We start from the raw sequence: 22,275 nt of genomic DNA, 5'->3' as shown, positions 1-22,275 counted from the left end.
TGTCCTCCATTAGTGTTGGTGGCATTTTGTTGTCTTTGGGGAGGGTGCTAAATATAGTTGTTCTCACATCACCTTTTGTGCGGAAACTGGCCACTGTTAGACTAAGTTTTAAAAAGAAGAATGAATAGGAGGTACAAGTCCTGGTAATCTCTTTATAAATGCTTTTTCATATCAGTATGTAATCCATTTGTTGTAAACCAGAGTCTAGAATATAAAATACATGCCAAAAGAGTTTTGAATAACATCAGTCCTCATATTTCCACTTAAATTTATTGATTTTTCTTTCACTTGGACACTGGTGGTGGTGCTGTGTGTGCATAGATATTCACTGCTGATTCCATAGGAAAGATATGTGATTGCACCCACCCATGTGATTTGGTCATTAGATAGTCACCCAGCTGCTAATGGATAAATAGATCTCTTATGGTTAGGAAGACATATAGATATGATCTGAGACCAGCAAAAAGCCAGAGTTAGGCTTTTAATGTGTGGCCTTAAGAGAATATATGTCTGAAGCATCACTGATACTTCTCAGAATCTTTTTAAGAGTACCACTGATTCTTCAAGACTTTGTGCATGTTTTCTAGCTGAAATCTGCTTGGGCTTTAGGAGCCAGTATATCTGAAATTGTCTGCTGTTATAAAAAAAGAGGTTTGAAAAACTGCTGCTTTAAGTGCATCAAGCAAAACAGGTGACAGAAAAACTTCACTTCTGAGTATTGCCTTGTTTCTTAGTGTGATTGTGACTTCACATGTAACATTTTTAATGTGCTATTTTAAGCATTTTCCAGTTTGCAGCTCCCTTCTCACTTATTTTGACTAACCTTTGTTTTAAATCCAGTCATTAGTTATTCTCTATTTGTGGCATCAACAACACAAACTTTCCTCCACAGAGTGTTTTCACTGAAAATAGTGTCTGCAGCTGATGAAATGTTCCCACCCCCACCCTACATCTGATCAATGATTCTCTTTGATTTGTGCTTCACTTCCTGGATTCTCCACAGGAAAGTGTGTTTCCTGTTAAAGAGCTGCTTCCCTATCAGTTTATTTAATTAGAATTTACCATATTTCAACATCTTGCAGTTCACTAGCAACATCCCTTCAGTTGCCTTACCCATACGAATTGTTATGTACTGACAGGTATTATGCTGGATAAACTAGAGCTGATTAAAGGCAATGGGTATAGGGCTGTAGGGCTACTCTGGAACACAGGGGGAAATGATGGTGATGATTATTTTAGACTGGTGGATTTATAAAGTTAGGTGAATTTATCTGAATATATTTCTAGATTTAGAAAGCTCTGCAGCATATTCTACAGATCATACATAGGCAGAGCCTAGAAAGGCACAAATATAACTGCATTTTAAAGGCAATTCAATAACATTAGAATCTGATGTATCCTGCTTTCTTCCTCCCATTACTGTACTAAATAACTGCTCTGCAGAATGTTCTTACTCCTGTGAAGTAAAAAAACAACATACAAATATTCTTTCTTTTTAGTTTCTCTTCATTTTTTCCTTATTTTGTGGTGTCTACCAACTTTGCCCTTTAATATTTTAAGTTCTGATTTTTATAGCCACCCCTTCATCCCTATCCTTTCTATTTCCATAACAACTCCAAAGATATTCTATTGTGGCACCTTGATCTGAGCATGCTCCAGTGAGTTTCATTGTTGTACCCTTACTCTAATTCTATGCTTTTCCCCAAAAGTTTTTACTTTTCAGTTGATATTTTAGAGCCTCTTATTAGCATGGAACTGATTGAAGGATTATTAATATTGATTTCTTGGTAAAAGGTGCCTAGTTTTAATTATGATATTACTTGGTACCTATTTCTCTCAAGGATACCAGGTAGTTTTGTGGCTCTGTTGTTACTTTATCAAAGTCAACCAAACTGTCCATTTTAATAAAATAGCACTATCTGGAAATTGAAATGTGTCACTACCTAAATATTTTCCACACTTAAAATAGTTTACTTTGATTCAGGAAGGAGCACAGTCCATATGATTTAAGAAATTCTATAATCCAGCTTCCAGTAGTGGTAGTTTTTCTTTTCTTTTCTTGCATTCTTCTGATGTATGATTCCTAAAACTACAGGAGGTGTTGAAGAAGAACTTTTCTAAAATGGATTTTGTGTTTTTGTTAATGTACCCCTTCAACGCTTGCAAAGGGAGGGGAGACTGCTTGGGAGTCTATGACAAAAGGCTTGGGAAATGAGCATCTCTCCTAACAACTGTAGCTTCCAGCACTGTGTATATTCACTTGACTTGAGAGTTCTGACATTTCAGCACAGTATAGAACTGAACTATTATTGCTCCATAAAATAACTTGGAACCTGTAAATGAAAATACTGTTGTATGTATCTTTTTAAAATTAAATGACATTTCTGTGCCAGAGAGGCAGGTTTCATTGCTTTCTAAAAGGCAAAGAAGTTGCAAAAATGCTGTTTAGTAATGTTCCCCGGAGGTAAGACCAGATAGGAAATAATTTTATAGGGCTAGTGAAACTGCATTTTGTGTATTTTTTACATCAGGCAGAAGAATATTCAAAATGTGAAGTAAGTGTATATCACATATAAAAAAGAAATACTGTCAGTGGTTGCATTATTCTGCTGTAACCTACACTACATTTTATTTTAAAACATTTCTCAGCTGCTGTAGTGTAACACATACACTACATTTTATTTTAAAACATTTCTCAGCTGCTGTTTTGAAGCTTAAGGTGGTTTACACAATTAAAACAAAAATGAAAATACAGAATAGACAGCAACTGGGGATGGGGGCAGGGGGGAGAGCAAGCCAAAACCCAAACAGAATAGATGTGCTTTACAACCCTTCCTAAAGTCTAATATGGAGTGGGAGCCACACCTCTTGGGAGAGATCATGCCCATAGCATTGGGGAAAATGTATATTGATTGCTTCTAGCTGCAACAGTTTGTACTTCATGTGTAGAAGGAAGACAAAGCAGGGTCCGATTAAATGACTGAAGATGGCACGGAGAACTATCTAGACATAGAATCCAGAACAGACAAAATCAGTGTGCCTTTAATTCATTTAGTTCACAAAATGTTTTCCAGGAAACTCTGTGATTCTTTAGAAGCTCCTAAATGAGATCAGAAATGATGAGCTGACTTAGGGGATCATTTGCCTGCCCACCATCAGTCGTGTATGTGTGTGTGTGTGTGTTATGCCATGCATTCAGTTGCTGAGGCCTGAAAGATATGTCAGCTGAGCATGCAACCTAGAACATGCCTTAGCAGGAAACTCATTGTGTAGAGTGGACTCTGAAAGTAAAGCGTTCAAAAACCACAGGCACAACTTTACAGCTGAAAAATTATACAAAAACCTATTCCTAGACATTCTTCACTGTTCCCCAACCCCAATGTATATTATCATCTTTTTATGTTTTTCCATGTCTCTCCATGCTTCTTGCTACATTCCTTTTGGAGCTAGTTATTATTTTGTTCCTGTTAGACTGAAACAGAAAGTTTGCTTTTAAAAAAGAAATGTGTCCCTTTCTTTAGGCAGTGTTTTGTGATTGGCTACATAATTTGTTTGGGGCTGTTCTCTTGGAAGAAGGTATCACTTCGCTTTACCTCAGGATATACTGTATACTCAGCAGATGTAGAGAAGAGGAAATGACGACAATATTTATTATTGGTATCTCTTATTTGCTTGGTATCTATGGAATGTGAGAGAGATTTTTAAAAAGGTTCAGGAGAAAAATATTGTTTTCAAATTGTTTATGATTATATAGAGCATTTCCTAATGTAGTCTTTTTTTCTGTCTGCTGCATTTTCATTACTGAAGTTAGCCAAATTCATCAACACCCCAGCAAAAAATAACCTTGAGGTGTACATGTGTGGAAGAGTGACAAGGTTTTTTATTTATTTATAATGGTGTAGCATCAGAAACAGGGCAAATGTGAGTGTTTGATGCTCTTCATGTGAATGTCATAGGCACTGATCAATATGTGCCTGTGATACTAGTGCAATAGTAGTAAAATGCCTTTGTCACAGATTTGCACTTGATAGGGCAAGTACAAATTTACCAATGAAACTGCTTGCTGAGATGGCGTAATGTGTGCATGCACACATGTGCCTGCCTATCTGGTAATCATCCACATCTGGAACAATCGTAAATATTTCTGAATGAATTATGAAAAATTACCAGTGGAACATGCCCCCATGCACTAGGTTGGTGTTTAATCAAGGGGAGAGCTTCCCTGGCTTTTTCACACCACTGCCACAGTGCAGCAATGTCTGCTCTGATCTCGACTTCTGGTCTTTCCCGGTCTATGCTATCCACTACAACTTATTTCCACCTGAACTAATATAGCTGCTTGTGGTTCCCATGGTGACTGGCATTAGCATTAGATAATGCCATGTTCTGTTGCAGCTGCCAACAAAAGCCAGGCTCCTATCCTGGTATTTTTGACTTACTCTCTGCTCTAGTGCTGGCTGCTATTATGAGGTATGCTTTGTGCCACATGTTTCAACAGTTACATAAAACGTCCCGATTTTTGTAAGCGTATTAAAATTGCTACAGTAATTTTTGACTACTTGTGTACTAGGTTTTCTCTTGTGGAATAATGGCAACAATTTTGATGTCCCTTTGACTTGAGTGAGTTGGTGGGGCAAAGAAGTATTTGTGTATTTGTACATTTTCAATGCACTATCAATCTTCTATTGTTGAAGGGGTGGGCTCTCTTTTGGCAGGGAGGTGTTTCTGTCAACTGCAAGGGCTCTACTGCTGTGGAGGCTTCGGCTTTGCCCAGGCAGGTGGAAGGCTACTGCTGGCAATAGGAAGTGTGGGAGACCAGGGCATTTTGGGGCAGGCAACCAGAGGCGTACCTAGGCTCCTTTGCATCCTTGGTAAGCAGCTGTATTGACACCTCTGAAGCCGGGAGAGACCATGGACAAGAAACTGAAAAAAGGTTGTTTTTTGTCTTTTGCACTACACCAGCGACTTCCTCCGTGGAAGGAACTTCCTCCACCTCCCTCTCCTCCTCCATTGGTCCATCTGCCTGCCTGCCTGCCTTCATGTGGCGGCCCATGCCAGCAGCCAGATTCCTCTGTTGAGGTGCCCGGAAGAGCCTGTGTTCCTTGCCTGGCCACTCAGAGAAGTAGAGGAGTGGCCCCAGAACACACAGATGGGTGGAGTCCTAGCCACTCCGAGCCAGAGTAGAGAGGTACAATTTATCACCAAACTTAAAACTACGGAGAAACCTGGTCTAAATAAAGACATTGGATTCTTATCTCATTATACATGATAAAGCTATCTTTAACCATCTCACCCCTTGCTTTTCCTGTGGGACCAATCGTAAACAGTCGTAAATTCTTCCTGTAAGACCAAATGCAGCCATAAACAGTCCGGCCCCTCCCCACCCTCTCACTATATGTGGGGATCTGGTGACTTCCGTTTCAGTGTATCTGAAGAAGTGTGCATGCACACAAAAGCTCATACCAATGACAAACTTAGTTGGTCTCTAAGGTGCTACTGGAAGGAATTTTTTTTATTCTGTTGTCTTAGTTAAAGAAACAATATATATGATTCTTGGTTTGTTTTTTAGAGCAATCTGTTGAGCAAATCTGTTATTTTGTAATGTTTGAGTGCTCAGTCTTTTGACCCTATGCTATATCTATATACATTTTCATTCTATTAAAATCAAGGGAAACATCCAAGCCTTTAAGTCAAATTGGGCAACTTGCTTTAAAAAAATCTATCCCCTTTCAACTCTCCCCATTGTGTGTTGGTGGTGGTGTTTGCACTTCACTGCTTTTGATCTGTCGTCAGTGTTGTATCCTCATGAGTTTTGTATTGGTGCCTCTTTCGGAGGGGGCAGCCACAGCCACCACTACTTATTTGCATAAAATAATGTCACTGTGAAAATTGCTGATTAAAAAATTGCTGATTAATTAGCCTTGAGGTTGAGCTTTAAAAATGCAGCTGGGAAGCGAATATAGCAGCCAAAGTACTTTGAAAAATAGACAGGCATACTATTGTCAGCCAAAGTGATTGGCTGATCCTAGCTCAGTGGAGGAAAGTATTGCAAGAAGAGAAATGGAAAAGTGTCTTTCTCTTCTCTTCAGTCTGACCCCCCTCTTTTTATAAGACCCTGCATGAAAGTGGCCTCCCTAACTCTTCCCCACTGGCTCACATGGGACCAGCGCAGATAGTTGGGCCTAGTGAGCACTTAGTGCTCCCAACCCATATAGTTGTGACTTGTGGGTTGCCATCTGTTTTTATTCTGATCTTAATCTGATTTTAAGCTGTATTTTAATCAATTGTTTGACTTGTTTGGTGTATTGTACCGGTATATTTTGATGTTCGCTGCCCTGAGCCCGGTCCTGGCCGGGGAGGGTGGGGTATAAGTAATTATTATTATTATTATTACTCTCCTGTGATTTTACTAGTACCCTCATTTTTGGAGTCAAATGTGACTGTTTTGAATTATTTTCAATTGGCCATTTATATGTATATTTAATTTAATAGCACAATGGTAATGGCTCCCAGTTGGTTTGACAGCACTTATATCTTACACCAGGTCTTGGGCACCACTCAAGCTGAAGTCCAGGTTGCCACCCCTCTGGTCAGTACCAGGACCACTGTTCTAGGGCACAGTCACTTAAGATACATAGAACTTCACTTAAGATACATAGAACTTTTATCTCTTAGTCAGTGTTGGAACACACATGTAGCCAGTCCATGTGCAGCTAGTTAAAGGCTCCCATTACTACAACATTTCCTCTTTTGGATGCTTCATTGATTTCAGCTTTCATCTCAAGATCTCTGAGCATTTTGATACCATGTTCACATTAATAATTTTTTGGGACCTGGTATCACTGCCCACAACAATTTTATGGAGGAATATTCCCCTTTTAGAATTTCTGGCTTACTGGCCTTAGTGTCCTTTCTGACATACAGAGCAACATCACCTCCAGTGAGTCCTTGCTGTAGAGTTCTCTCCATTCTACCAGATTTCTGTTATGCCCATTATATCAATGCTGTCCTGCAAAACTAAATACTCCCATTTATGGCTCTGTTGGTTCTTGGGTTCACAGAAGAAAGCCAGTCTAGGACCATGTAACACCCCCCATACCCTATTTATAATAGGTTAGAACTCATAAAAGCATCAACAATAGGATCTAATTTAAAGAGTAAAATACTTTTAAATGTGACTTGGATTCCCCCCCCCCCCCCAAAATCTATGGTTCTTAGATTGGTTATTGTTTTGTAGAATGAACCTTAAAGCTTGTTGGAATCGATATTGGCCATATTACCCTAGTGTCTTTCTGATGCACCTACCCAACAAGGGAAAGTGTCTCTTTCAAAATAATTTTTTGAAAGGAATATAAATAGCTTTGGGAATCTTTGCCTGTCAAAATGTTGTGCTAGGCTTAGCAACAGTTGCTAATCTAGGTCCACCCAATGAGAAAATAAATTCTGAAATTGGCCTGCCAGCCACATCTAGATAGTAATTACTATAAAAGCAGATGGGTTTCTTTGCCTTCCCATTAAGACAGTTTGCCCTATGTTTATTTAATCAGTTGCCTAATCAGATTGGTAGGATGTTCTGGTGTTTTGAAGGGACAATGGGCGTGAGGCAGGTTTTGGGGGGCTAAACAGAGCTGGGGGTTTGCTCTCTTGAATTCTGGATTTATCACTCTAAGCAGCTCTCATTGTCGCACTGTCAAGGTCTCTCTTTCTCTCTCCCCCTCCCCCTCCTTTCATATTTATTGTAAAGACTGATAATTACCCGTGTTATTAACCTTTTTTAAAAATCGGTTTTTGAGACTTAAGGCAGGGTTTAGTGCTTCCTCCGCTTAGATTTCAACCCTCGCCTCGTAAGGCAAAACGTTCATGTACTCTGGTTCTATGTTTCCCGTCAGCCGCCTCCTGCCTGCTCAGAAAACAGGCCACGAAGGAAGCAACCCTCGTTGTTCGTCTTCCAGCAGCTGTTAACTCAAAGCTACTGTATACTGCTGTCGACGTGGAGGCTCCATCTGGAAGAAGGGGAACTACTGTACTTGCAGCCCAAGCAGAAGGTGGGCCTAGCAGGGAACGGGTGGGAGGAAGCGGCAGCTACAAATTGAAACTAAAAAGCGGCCTCGGCTCCGCCTCCCTTAAAGGAAAGAGCCGATACAGGAAGGGCTGTTCTGTAACCACGTGCGCAGGCGCCACAAAAAAAGCCAAAAACAACAAACCGTTTCTTTTTTAACATACAGCGCGTGCGTGTCGGTGCTGCCTGCGTCATCGCGTTGACGTAAAGCAGACCTACCCTGTGTGGTGGTCTCCGCGTAACTGAGCTAAAACAAAGGAAGACGCGGGCGGGCGGAGGGGAGGGGGAGAAAAAAAAGGAGGCGGAGCCCGAGGGCTCGCGGGCGGGCTGGGGAGCTTGGCAACCGCGATTGGTAAGCCGGGAAGTCAATTCAGGTTACGTCACTATCCCTGCTGGCCGAATGGTAGGTGGAGGGGGTCCAAAGAGAGGGGGCGGGGCTGTAGCATCATGGAGAGCGGCGGAGGTGGCGGCGGCGGCGGGCTTGGCGGATGCTGGCGGCAGCCGTGGGAGGGGACGGCTCCGGGAGTGGTGGCGGCGGCGCCGCGGCCGGGCGCTCGTTGAGCGGCGCGGCGCGGTCGGGTCCTCCCTGCTTGTGATGGGCGGATGGAGTCGCGCTGAGTATCCCGGAAGCCATTGCAGGGGGAGGAGGAGGAGGTGGTGCTGGTGTGGAGAGCCCGGGCCTGCTGCTGCTGCTGCTGCCAGCGGTGGCCGCCGTCCCCAGACCGGAGGAGTTTCCTGCTGCCTCCGCTCAGGTACCTGTGCCTGTGTGGGGAGAGCGAGAAATCTGGGATCGGTTTATCTCTCTCCCCTCCCGCTCCCAGTTCGGCTCCATTCCATCAGGCTCTGCCATTCCTGGCTTACAGATAACGGGTTTTCTCTCAAAAAACCCGGGGAGGGATGATACACTCTTTTCGGAAACCAACCCGGCCGGGGGGAGCTGTCTGCAAGACGCTGCTAACCTCTGAGGGGTTTTCCCGCCCCATGGACGGATGGGCGGTTGACACGTCTCCAGTTTGTCCCGATAGGTAAATTAGCAAAAGGAAGGAACAGCAAAAAAACAAAAAAAAACTATGAATAAAGGGCAGCAGGACCCACTGAAAGCAGTGGCCCCAAATGGCTGTCGGGAGGGGTGTGTGCTTGCTTTGATTCCCCACCAACACTTTCCCGAGTGGAAAACGAGTCTTGTCCCTTGTGTCTCCTACCCAACTATAAACAACCCTCTATTGTGCATTGTTATGTGTTTGCAGAGGGCATGTTGATTTTTTAATGAAAAACCCTATTTGCCTTTATTTTAATTTATATATTATTTAAAATGCAAATGAGCACAGTGTTTTATAGGGTAATTTAATCAGCACACCTCCTTCCTTGCCCTATGGAGCAGGGGAGGAGGAGACAAGGAAAACTGCACAGTTGTGCTCACCTTTTTAGTTGTAGGTGACTTCTGAGGGAGAAGTGAATGGGTTCTAAGTGCTTAGAAGTTAACCCAGCCATCTTTCTTTTTTTGGAACAGATTTCCTATAAATTGACCAAATACAGATAATCGTCTTACTAAAAGTGTTTGTACAAAGGAGCATGGCAAACTAAGCCACAGTGGCCACATATGGGGTAGTGTAGTAAATCATTAGAATCAGTTACATGTGTGTTACAGCTGTGTTGGCCTGGTGTAGTCTAAACAAAATTTTAAAAAATCCTTCCAGTAGCACCTTAAAGACCAACTAAATTTGTCATTGGTATGAGCTTTCGTGTGCATGCACGCTTCTTCACACGAAAGCTCATACCAATGACAAACTTACCGTAGTTGGTCTCTAAGGTGCTACTGCAAAGAATTTTTTTATTTTGATTAGAATCAGTATTTGCTAGTGCTGAATGATACTTATATAGTTTTGAAACATTTTTCCTAGTATTGTGTCACAAGAGATTTTGTTAGTGCTGTAAGGATATCCTTTTAGAGAAATGAGTTTATTCTAATTACTGTTATAGCCCCCATTCTTTACTCCACCTCCCTAAAGTTGTTGCTGCTATTTTCAAGTGCTTTGAGAATAAACACGTAAAGAATTAAGTGTGGCGAGATGGTTTTTTTAGTAGCAGTTTTAGTCCAGGTACAAAAAGCATTTATATGTTGTTCTTCTGAAATAGGTGGAGTGGACAGAGAAAACATTGGAAGGGAGAGGAAAAAGTATTCAGTGAAGAATGAAAAGAAAGGTTGGTGTGACAGCAGTGTAAGGAATTGTATGACAGTGTCTACATGGATTATTGAAAAGCTATACAATTTCTTTAATTGTATACTTAGCAGTTTTCCTGAAGACACATTGCATACTTGTGTAAAATTAGTCCACTTTGTTTCCATAGTTGTGCATGATTAGTGTAGATCAGTGTTTCTCAACCAGTGTGCCTCCAGATGTTTTGGGACTACAACTCCCATCATCCCTAGCTAGCAAGACCAGTGGTCAGGAATGATGGGAGTTGTAGTCCCAAAACATCTGGAGGGACACTGGTTGAGAAACACTGGTGTAGATAGTACTTGTAGGGCAGATCTGGGGGTTTACATTTTGGTAAACAGTAGTGTTTGCCATTATTTCAAGAATGGTGTCAATGTGAGTTGTGCAGTTTCTCTTACATCGTATGGTTAAAAAATATTTTTTCTCTGAACCACTCAGCCTTTATCTTTTCTGCTAGCATTACTGCTCTGTCATTCCTTAAGTCTTATTGGTTATTGCATATGTTAACTTTTTCTTGTGTAGACAATATTTCTTGTGTAGGTAAATGTGTGGAACTGTACATACACATGAAGCAACAAACAGCTTTTGTTGGTTACCTTTGTTGGGAGAGAGGCAGGGGGACTATGGCCCTGTTAATTCTCCTTGATATCTCAGTTGCTTTCAGTACTTTTGAGTATGGCATTCTTCTGGAGTGGTGGTCCAAATTCAAAGTGGTGGGCGGCACCACTTTTTGTTGTCCCAGTTCTGCTTGGATGGTCATTCTTCAAAAGTGGTGCTTGGGGAATATTTTCTGGCCCCATGGAGCCTTCAGTGTGGGGTTCTGCAGCGTTTGATTTTACTCCTATGCTGTTCAACATCTACATGAAACTGCTGAGTGAGGATCATCTGGACTTTTGAGAGTGTATTGTCAGCAATGTGCTGATGACACACAACTCTCCCTTTTCTTTTGCGTGCGCAGGTGTGGCAGTGGATGTGCTAGGTTGATACCTTGCCTCAGTAAGGGACGGGATGAGAGCCAATAATCTGAAGCTTAATCCGGGCACAACTGAGGCACTGTGTTAGTTCCCTAGACTGGGTGGGTGGGGTGTGGCATGCTCTGGATGACATTTCGTTCTCCCTGAAGGAGGAGCAGGTACCTAGCTTGGAGGTACTTGTGGATCAATTACTGTCACTTGTGACTGAAGTGCTTACAGTGATGTGGAATGCCTTCCATAAGCTTTGTCTGGTGGTCCAGGTGAACCATCATCTGGACAGGGACTGCCTAACTTCTGTTGTCTACACTCTGGTAACTTCAAGTTTAGACTATTGCAATGTGTTACATATATACACTAAGTCTATACCTTTATAAATATTTTACTTTTTACCTATACACTAGCTCACTCTTTGAAGTATATTGTGGCCCATTGTGAGAAAAATTGATGCTTTTCTGTTCTATATGCATTGTTTTATTGTTTAAAATGCATACATGCAAGTCCTTGCACCTGGAAAGAAATTCTAGTTGAGTACTTTTAGAATAGTAGAAATAAAAGTGTACACTAAATATGTGTACATAAATATATATTTGTGAGGAAGAGGGGTTATTTGAGGCATAATATCTTTAGATATCCAGAACTCTCTTTAAAAGCTTATGAACTGCTGAACCTATTTTAAAAAAAAAAGCATGTGTGGTATCCAGTGGTTCACCGTCCCCTCTGCAGTCTTCCCATCCCATCCCCCTCTGTCTGGAGCCTCATGCAAGACATACCTGTGCAAATTTGGCCAATCCCCCACACAGACTTCATGACAGAGCCCATTCTGTTCAGATGAGTCCTCAGAGAAGGAGGGGAGAGAAACATTGGTTCTGTGAGGAGTCTTCCATTCACACAATTGTTGGATACAACCCCATGTAATTAAGAACATGTTGGGATTTTAATTAAAACTTTTTTTTCCTGTACTTGGGAATGTATAACCACGTCCAACAAATATTTTTGTTCATTCATTTTTTTAACTACCACTACTTGTTCGGGGTTTCTTCATCTGTGAAAAACTTAATTCAAAAAAACCTGGCACCCATGTCAGGTCCGTGCAGTTCACATATATCCTGCTAACTGCCTGTCCTATATACACCTGGAGACCTGGAAACTACCGGTAGCTATTTGAAGAGTTTAACTCCTATTGTATTTATCCAATATTATAACAGAACAAAAGGCTGTATTCAGTGAAGTCCTGTGAGTGTAAGAACTTCCTCTCTCATTTCTTTGTGTGGCCTTGCACATACCGTAAAATCTGTTCTGGGGTTCCCCAACCCTCCAGAGCAGGGTTGTTGTTTTTTGGAGGGCACACAAGGAGATGAAGAGGAAGTACAGTACTGTTACGCAGGTACTGTGTTGGATGCAGTATATTTTTTAGTCAATTTGAGTTGTACAGATTAACGGATTACAGTAAATTATTGGAGGGACGTTTTCTTGCACTGTTCTTGCATTTGAAAACAAAAACTGTATCGCCTCAAATATTTTTATTTTCTCACACTTCCGACTCACAACTTTTCCATAAACAAGTAAAATACATTAGATATGCCAGAATGATACATATCTGGAGATTGGTTGAGTAACACATAACCTTTAAGCTATGAAAGAACTCCTAGGTGGCCAACTTTAATAGCATTTAGACAAGCCCCAGCCAGAGGAAAACATAAAATTGAATGTGTAAATTAGAGTGATCATATCATTCTGTTGCTGAAGCTTAAGACATCTTGCCAGAAAGATCTAACCAATGATCAATACCATAATATGTGAGCTTTTCTAGTGCCATATCTCCTGTATTTCTAAGATGAAATCACTTTAGGGAAGAAACTGACTGGTGCCTAATGTGTTTTGTAGCAGCCTTAATCTGATATCTAAAGTTGACAGTTTATTTAAAGTTTGATTTAAAAATAAATAAATAGATCAAAAATATTTAAATTGCTTAGAAAAATCAATTTTCTAGTGATTTGCCATTTTCTTAACAAGGTTGTTATAAGTACTGGTTTGCAGCTAAATCGAGTTCCAAAAACAACGAAGTATAATCCAAAATCTTTTGAACATATAGTCCATGTACCTTTGAAGAATTACCTTATTTGAGACATTTTGAAGTCATACAAGGACACTACACAAGATCCCTTACTGTAATATTTCAAATAGGATTGCCACGTAAGGAGGATCTAAGACAGCACGAGCATCTGGACCAAAAATAATTCTTAAGCAAATGCCACAGCTGCGTATATTGTCACAAGTATTCTGGCTCTAAGGATTGCTGTTGATGATAAAGTTGGAAAAATGTCTTTGTGGCCCACTAAATTGCAGCATATGACCAAGGTGGATAGGAAATCTGAATTAGACCAATTGGGGGAAAACATATATGGAACAATTGCTTGTTTATGTTACTGATTTAGAAGTATTTAATGATGAAATGTTTGGGCTACATGGGGCTGCCTTTTTTTAAAAAATATTTTTATTGAAGGTTTTCTCAGTTTACAAAGACGTGTACAATGTCTCTCATAACATTTTTACAGATCAGTTTCAATTGTTGAGACATTGGGGAGGAAAAGGGGGGAGAATGGGGCTGCCTTTTTAAAGGTAGTCTGGAAACTGTTTGGTTCCAACGTACAATCACCAGTTGCTAGTAGGGGCAAGGAGCTTTGATGTATGTTATACAAATTCTGCATCAATTACATTGGTTGCCAATATGTTTCCAAAATTAATTTTAAATTGCTTATGCTACCCTTTTAAAGTCCCCAAAGGCCTAGAAACAGTGTACAAAGGACCAACTGCACACACATGAACCTACCCAGACTGAGCTTCAGAGGCCCTGCTGTCTGTTCCATTGCTAGTGAAGGTTAGGTTGGCAAGTGAAAGAGACACAACCTTTTAATTGGTGACTGCGCTATGAAAGTCTTTTCCCCAGGTGCTCCATCAAGCTCTCTTCCACTCTTTAGGTACATGCTTATATTCCAAAACACCACTATGGGGTGCTTTTATGTTGATTTTATACCTAATCCTGTTGTTTTTAAATTTTGTGTTTATATGTTTGAAATATTAATTGTTCTTTCTTTAACAAATAACTGATGATAAAATTGCTGCTTTGGAAACATACAAAAAGGTTGTAAAGCCTGCAAATTATTTAATGTGTGTCTCTCATATGTGGTCTAAATTGCAAAATATTCTGTTTGGACATATGGTGTGCAAAAAAAGGATGTCCTGAGCCTGCACTAATACACCATTCTGTAGAGGTAAAATTGTAACTTGTATTGATCTTTATTCTTGCAATCAGTAATTTCTTGATCAGATCTAATTTGGCTTCTAAGAAGTTATGATTTCTAGTGTAAAGGAGACAGCTTTTCTGAGTCTTATGGTGGTATTTTGAGTAATTCCATTCCAGTTCCTAAATATGCAGAATTTCTAGTTTAATATTTGGTGCACCTTCTTAGGTAATGTACTAGAGAAAAAGAAATAAAAGAAATAATGTTTAGCCTAAGGTTTTTCCAGTACCAGTAGCAAGGAGGTAATACCTGGCACAGAATGAAAACATGACAATTTGGTGGCTGAAGAAAGAGTTGCTTTATCTCCTGTCTTCCTGCTACTTTTTTTCTCCTCCTTGTGTGTGTCTTGCATGCACACACACACTTTTTATAATACAGTATTTTGGCATTGCTGTTTTTCATACAATGATAGAGGTGGGCCACATTTTTAGAAGTCAGTAGTATATAGGGATAGGTGCTTCAATGGGTAGCTGGGAGAAAGCTGAAGTTAGACGACTGTGTGTGGTGTAGCATTTATGCCACAAAGCATTGCATAATTGCCATATTTTTCTGTTAATAAAACAAGCATTGTGTTTTTTTAATTATTACAAAGTCTCTAAAATCTGTAGAAACAAAATATTCACAAATAAGATGGATTTCATCAAGAGGTTGTGTGCCGCACAAGAGAAGCAAGAGTGCATTTTTGCTCCAACGTCTTTTCTGGTGATGCAATTATTTGTGTATATTAAGTCTTCATGGAGAAAGTAGGTTGACCTAGAGCACTTACTGTGTGCCATTACTAACTCAATATTAGTTTGCGTAAGCATTGTGTTCACACCAGTGTTTGGAAATGACTTGGGGGAGGGGAGTGGATAGTGTGTGCAGTTCTGGTTGAAAATATTGCACTCTAAAGACTAATTTCTTTTTGGCTTGACAGTATTGAAAATCTTTAATAGGGGGCTGCAGCCATAGAAGTAAGGCATTGTTTGTGTCCTTGTAGGGAGTAGGGAAGCACAACCAAGGGCATAAGTAGGACTGGATTGTTTGACTTTTATAGTATCCGCTGCACTATCAGGCAGTTGGGAGAGCGAGAGAGAGAGAGACAACAGCGCAAGTAGCACCCAGCTGTTCTGGTGCACAGTGATTTGTTCCCTTCATAAATATTGTGTCTGTTAAAAGCTTTAGCTGTTTAAATACATGGGTTTTAATGGTGCAGGACGTGGGCTTAAGGTGGGTTTATTAATGGTTGATGTTTGGAATGGGTCAGATTTTGTTTAGTAGCAAAGCAGATTTTAAGTTTGGAGTGAGGGAGAGCTTGGCTTAGAAACAAGTGAAATTCTTGAATTCCTTTCTGTTACTGCAAATGAAGTGTTACCACTGGGGTGTTCCAATTTCCCCCCTGAATTGGAGACTTTGATTTAGAATTTAAAAGCTGTCAGCATCCAGCACTTAATACACAATAGCATGGAGTGTGTAGATGCCCTAAATATGGTAATTTGCAGTGAGTTTATTGTATATAATCATAAAAGAAACTTTGGTAAAACTAATCTTACTATTTCTCGATATAGATTTTTCCCATGGTTGAATTTAAGCTTTGTTGTTAATAGTATGATAGGTTGTGAGGAACTGATTATTGGAAATATATCAGTGCCTCCAGACAGAGCTAGCATAAATTAAATGATGAAGTGTCTCACTTCCGCTGGGGAATGGTTTGTGCACATTCTCTGATGAATGCTAAGGGTTGTTGGTTTTTTTAACCGATTTTAATTTGGATATTTCTTCTTACAAAGAAATTCATACGAATGTGGTGATGATGTCAGTGCTTGTACAGTGAATGTCTGATGTTGCTGCAATTTTAAGCAAACTTTCCTAGGAGCAAGTCCCACTGAACTTAGGTATAATACATAATATTGTGCTATACATGAGCTATAAGTTTTACTATTTTATGGTCTTGTAGCTTTGAGAAAGTACCGTAACTTAGATGAAATTTGTTCACAAAGCCAGTATGTGAAAAATGAGGGGGGAAGTTGTGGACCCAAGTGCTGATTTGCATGCAACAGGAAGCCAGCACTCTGTTTTCTTTCCTTCTGGCACAACAGAGGGGTTGGCATTCATTTGAGAAGTGTGCACCAGGATCCTTGTTCCCAGAAAGCCAAGTTTATTTAATTGTAGCTTTTCATTAATTTGTGAACAGCTCAGTTTTGACACCTAGGCAGTATGAACCACAGAGCTGGAAATTCTTGGGCAACCAGGAGCTTGAAGTAGTATCTGAGCTGTGCCAGTAGAGGAGCGTTTCCAATAGCATATATGAAACTTGAGCATTTTCTCATGCTTTGATAAAGTAGACTGAAGATAGTAGTCACCCAGCTTATCAGATTTGCCGTATGAGACTATGCTCTCCCTACCCCTTTCTGTTGCCTTTCCTCACCTCATTATAAATAAATAAATAAATGATGGAACTGTTACTGTAACTATCCACAGGTCAGGATGCAACCCACTTGTGGGTCTCAGCCCCACTAATATTTATTTATTTATTGCCCAGCCTTTACTGTAAGGTCCTAGGGTAGGTGACAACATCAAAACACAATATTAAAAGCAGTTTAAAACAAGTTACGATCATGAAAATAAGGTGGGTCCTTAAAATATACATCCCAAGTTTCAAAAGCCAGGATTAAAGAGGTGTGTCTTCAGCTTTCTGCAGAAGCTGTATAATGAAGGGGCCAGATGGACCTCTGTGGGGTGAGTTCCACAGCTTGTTGGCCACTACAGAGAATGCCCTCTCCCAGGCTGCCAGCCCCCAAGCCTCTTGACGGAGGAGGAACTACTGAGGGCTGCCTCTGCTAATCTCAGCAACCTAGGGGAGGGGGTAGTCTTTCAGATTTGGGGGCCCACTTGAATATGAATAAGGGCTGTATTAATGGCATCCCACATATGGTAGTCACCACAAAGTCATCATTTACAGGTACATAACTGTATATTAACCTAAAGGTGGGTAGTGTTCTGTTTCCATAATTTGTGTATTTGTCTTTTAAGCTGCACTGACCTGTCAAAGATAATATCTTTCAGATAAATGAAAACTGTATTTAAATACGTACATCTTGGATACTGTAAATACTATATGTATTAGAAAAGTACCGGTAACTGTAAGGGATATATTAAAGCTAGCTCAGCAGTGTAAATCACATACCTAGTGGGTGTTGAGTGTACTTGTTGAGCTGCAACTCCATCTGTCTGTAGCTCCTTTAAGAATCCACAAACCTAGAGCCTATTGACATGAAAGTTGTGCTTAAGCAAGCATATTTCAAAATGGGTATACCGTAACCCTTATTCCCTTGTAACAATTCTCAGTTTGTACTCTGTTCTCTTCATTTTCCCCAGACATAAGAGAAAAAGTTTAGAGAGAATATGAGCAATAAACTACAATATTACCGAAGTTGTGAAACATCGAGACATTTAATCTCCAATTTGTTCTTTGGAAATGTATAATGCCTAGTTCATTTCTTTCTTTCGGAAATGATTGTCCTAATAAATGATGATCTAAGTTACCCATTACTTTTTGATTTATTTATTTTATTACTCCTTTGCCCCACAGAGTGAAGATAGTCCAAGTCCCAAGAGACAGCGTCTTTCTCATTCAGTGTTTGACTATACAGCAGCATCACCAGCCCCATCACCACCAATGCGACCATGGGAGATGACATCAAATAGGCAGCCTCCTTCAGCTCGACCAAGCCAACATCACTTCTCAGGGGAACGCTGCAACACACCTGCACGCAACAGAAGGAGGCAAGTATAATAGCTGGACAATGGTTCTTAAGTCAGCCTTCCTGAGGATTGGAGCTGCTTACATATCAAGCTCTTTATTGAACAGCCATTTTCTAAGCTATCAAGTTTTATTACTATTAGAGTTAATTAAATAGTTATTTAAGGAGGTAGTGGTGTGTCTACTCTCCAGGTGTACATGTTTGTGGGTGCTAGTGTCCTGGAAGTCATGAGAACTTCACCAAGAATGTAGTGTTTTGTACTGAGACAAGTGAGTCTTATTACCTTATTGTACTGGTATTGTGAGAACTGATGCCTACTACTTAGTTTACATCTTCTTCTTTTTGGTTTTTGACTGCCCGTGTTTAGTTATATTTAGTTTGCATCTTCTTTCAAGGAATGCATTATGTTTCCCACCCACCCCTTGTCTTCACAATAGAAGCAAGGAGCGTTTGGCTTAACAATTGCACCAAATCGCCTAAGGAGCTTGACAGAGATGCCAACTGCAAAATAAACCTAAACAAAACTCCAAAGGAATATACCATGTCCGGCTACTCTTAGTAGTATTAACGTATTTTTTTGTGGTGCGAGTCGCGAACTTCATGGAGCTAAAATTGTACTGTGTTTCCAGGCACATACAAATGATTGATTGTCTTATAATTTTATCTTAAAATGCATTATTGTTGTTGTTGTTGTTGTTGTTATTATTATTTTGCTTAATGACTGTGGAGACAAAACTGAGGACAACTTTACAGCATTTGCTATAAAGACTGGTGAAAATGGATCTTCTTCGTAGTGCTTCCAGTAATGTGTTACCAGGGTGTTTTTTCCACATGTGTAAATTCCCTCCCTTCATGTTTGTATCTTATCCTTTCTCCAGGGAGTTCAGTATAGCATACATGTGAATTATTCATTTATTGCCACAACCCTTTGATGTAGGTTAGGCTGAGAAATAACAAATGGGCCAAGGTCATTCTGTGAATTCATAGATGATAAAGGAATTGAACCCGCATCTCCATGATCAAAGCCCACCACTTTAAGAATGATCCTGTGGTAGAAGCAGTTTTAGATTGCCCCAGGCTGACTTTTCCGTGCACTGTAATGGGCTTAAAAGATTACATGAAATCTATCCTGTGCTGAGCTCATGTCATGTCCTACAGCATTGGTGAAGTTTCATGTAACTTTTGTGTCTTTGATGTGAAAGCCAGTCTTGGGCTGACCAATAACTGGCTATCATTGTTGTTTATAATTTAATATATTTATATGCTGGTTTTAGGATGACTCTCAAAAATGGCTTACATGAAAATAAGTATCAATTAAAGCCATATAATAAAACAGGAAAGAATAATACTTTTTTGAAAGCTAGATTTCTCCTCTGAAGAGAAGGTGGTCCTTAGGTAGTCCCGTCTAATATTGGAGAAGGAAAGCTCACCTCAGCTGGAATTTGGGAGCTATGAGGAGAGGAAGAAAGCAGTGAGAGGAAGTCTCAAAAAGAAGACTTTTAAAAGTCATGTGAATGAACCCAGAGCTTTGGAACACTTCTTGCTTGACAGTAAATTCCTCTTACCTACTATCAAGTTGTCCAATAATATGCATTAAGATTGCAGTGTGGAAGAAAAACCACCACATTTACATGATGGTCACGGAAAAGTTTGTCAGTTGGCAGCAGTCATCACAGGAAGAGTTAGTTACATAACTTCCAACTCATGTGATAAGTTCCGCTTGACCTTCATTACTGTTAACTCTGAATTTCAGGGAGAAAGGCGCTAGGTGATCGCTTTGGTATTATTATTTGGTTGGAAACTACAGATGATTGTAATCCATATTTTCTTATAGCTGCAAAGTTTTTTTAAGCAACTGCTATTTGCCTTCCGGTATTCTGTTTTCTTGATAAGGAAAATGATGTTAAGTGTTTACAGATCCATCTGATTTACATAAATTTTGGAATGCAGAAAGAAAATTACAAGTTTGAAGTTCATAGTCCATCCTTGAACAAAGGAGCTTCAGGGGGATTAACACTACATGTATTAATTGGCTTGCTAATGCCAGGACTTCTGTGTCATCAACTACTGTTTGTGTGAATAGCCACTGTTAATTAAAACCATTATCACTGGCTGTACTTTTCTGCATTTCATATCCTTCTGACCTCTGATTATAATCCTTTCCCCTGCATACAGTCACGTGTATATGTACTAGCAACTCAGATTAACATTTCATGCAGCTGATGGAATAGTCCAAGAAAGCTTATGCCATAATAAATGTTTACATCTTTAAGGGGCCACAAGATTCTTTGTTTAATCTAGAAGGGAAAGGTGTGTAAAAATAAATAAATTTGTCCAATTTGATTATTTGCAGCCCTCCCGTTAGACGCCAGAGAGCAAGAAGAGATCGATTATCTCGACATAATTCCATTAGTCAAGATGAGAACTACCATCTCCCCTACGGACAACAACAAGCAATAGAAGAACCCCGAGCCTTCCACCCTCCGAATGTATCTCCCCGTATGTTGCACCCAGCTGCTCATCCACCACAGCAAAACGCAGTGATGGTTGACATTCATGAACAGGTATTTGAAAGGATGGAGCAGTGTATTCCTAACTCCTGGTAGATAGGTTACACTTTGTGATTTAAAATTGGAGGTTACACTTCCCTTGTGCGCCAAAAATGTTTTTTAATTTCTAATGTATAAAGATAACACCCCTCACCTCACTGTTTTGGGTGTGCTGCCTCTGAGGCTGGATAATGGTTTTCTGTTCAATGGCTCTCAATGCAGGCAGTCTAATCACAGCTGCTGCAGAGACATGGGGGGTGTTGCTGTAATAAAAGCCCTGCTTGATCAGACCAAAGGCCCATCCAATCCAGCATCCTGTTCTCACAGTGGCCAACCAGATGCCTGTGGGAAGACCATAAGCAGGACATAACCCAGTAACACTCTTCCCCCCTCATGTTCCCTAACAACTGGTACCTAGAAGTATACATCCTCAATACTGGAGCTATTACACAGCTGTCGTGACTTACAGTCATTGAAAACCATAGCCTTCATGAATTTGTCTAATCTTTTAAATCCGTGTTTGGCTAAAGGCCACACATCTTCACATTGAGGGTATTTGTCTCTTAACATTTCACACTATGCTGTTCCTGTTGTCCACAAGACAAATGCAGTCATGTGATTGCATGAATTCAGAATGGCATGGAGAACAATACATACTTGCTTTACAGAAAGAAGGGTGCTGGGGGGGCAGAAGATGGTAACTCTTGCCATTTCTTCTCAATTGACTTGATTCAATTTTTAGAAGGTCAGTGGTGACTTGCACAATTTCACTATAGGTAGCCAGTTGACAGTATTTGTGAACAGTGTCCTAACCTGGTTATAGTGCATATGTGGAAACCTGGAACTGAGTCATCTCGAGTGTTTTCATATATTTTGTTTCTAAATCCTGTCTTTGTTTGGTTTTGAAATATTTGCTAATAGTCTTCGTGCTGTGAAAGAAAAAAGGGAAAAGTTGAGCATCCTTCTGAGGTTGGTAACTAAGCAGCCCTGCTGAAAGCTCTTTGCATTTTTCTTTGCAGATCCACCAGGGCACAGTCCCTGTTTCATACACGGTGACCACGGTGGCACCACATGGGATTCCACTTTGCACAGGTCAGCACATACCAGCTTGCAACACACAGCAGGTCCCTGGGTGTTCCGTGGTTTTCAGTGGACAGCATCTTCCTGTCTGCAGTGTGCCTCCCCCAGTAAGTAGCATCTTCATCTTAATTTTGAAAACAAATGCTTCAAATGTCGTTGGAGGTCGCAGAAGACCAAATGACTTTACTTGGAGCTGAATTTTCTCTATATTTACTTGGAAATCACGTATTACGTAGGGTGGTGTGACTTCTAGTTAAGTGTAAAGATGATTTTAGCCTTCATATGAGAATACTTCATCAAGATTTTATGTATATTCCACAAACTTTTAATTATTTTATCGGTAGAATTT

General features: G+C 40.2%; 1 protein-coding gene across 5 annotated transcripts in view; it reads left to right on the top strand.

Annotated features, from left to right (window-relative positions):
- Nucleotides 1-22,275, top strand: part of RNF38 (ring finger protein 38) — an 83,168-nt gene that overhangs the window by 47,309 nt on the left and 13,584 nt on the right. Inside the window, exons 1-5 of one of the 5 annotated variants that reach the window (XM_035140489.3) lie at nt 8,712-8,811; nt 10,196-10,261; nt 18,126-18,319; nt 20,651-20,861; nt 21,866-22,033. In XM_035140489.3, coding sequence (XP_034996380.3) covers nt 10,250-10,261; nt 18,126-18,319; nt 20,651-20,861; nt 21,866-22,033 — 585 coding nt within the window. In that variant the 5' untranslated portion in view covers nt 8,712-8,811; nt 10,196-10,249. Of the gene's footprint in view, nt 1-8,388; nt 8,463-8,484; nt 9,085-10,195; nt 10,262-18,125; nt 18,320-20,650; nt 20,862-21,865; nt 22,034-22,275 lie in introns of those variants that run through there. The other 4 variants (XM_088659019.1, XM_088659020.1, XM_035140492.3 and 1 more) reach the window with 4 other exon arrangements.

This window comes from Zootoca vivipara, chromosome 15, assembly GCF_965207765.1.
Source record: "Zootoca vivipara chromosome 15, rZooViv2.hap1.1, whole genome shotgun sequence".
NCBI lineage: Eukaryota > Metazoa > Chordata > Lepidosauria > Squamata > Lacertidae > Zootoca > Zootoca vivipara.
Note: the sequence above shows the minus strand (reverse complement) of the source record. Positions and strands in the feature narration are given on the sequence as shown.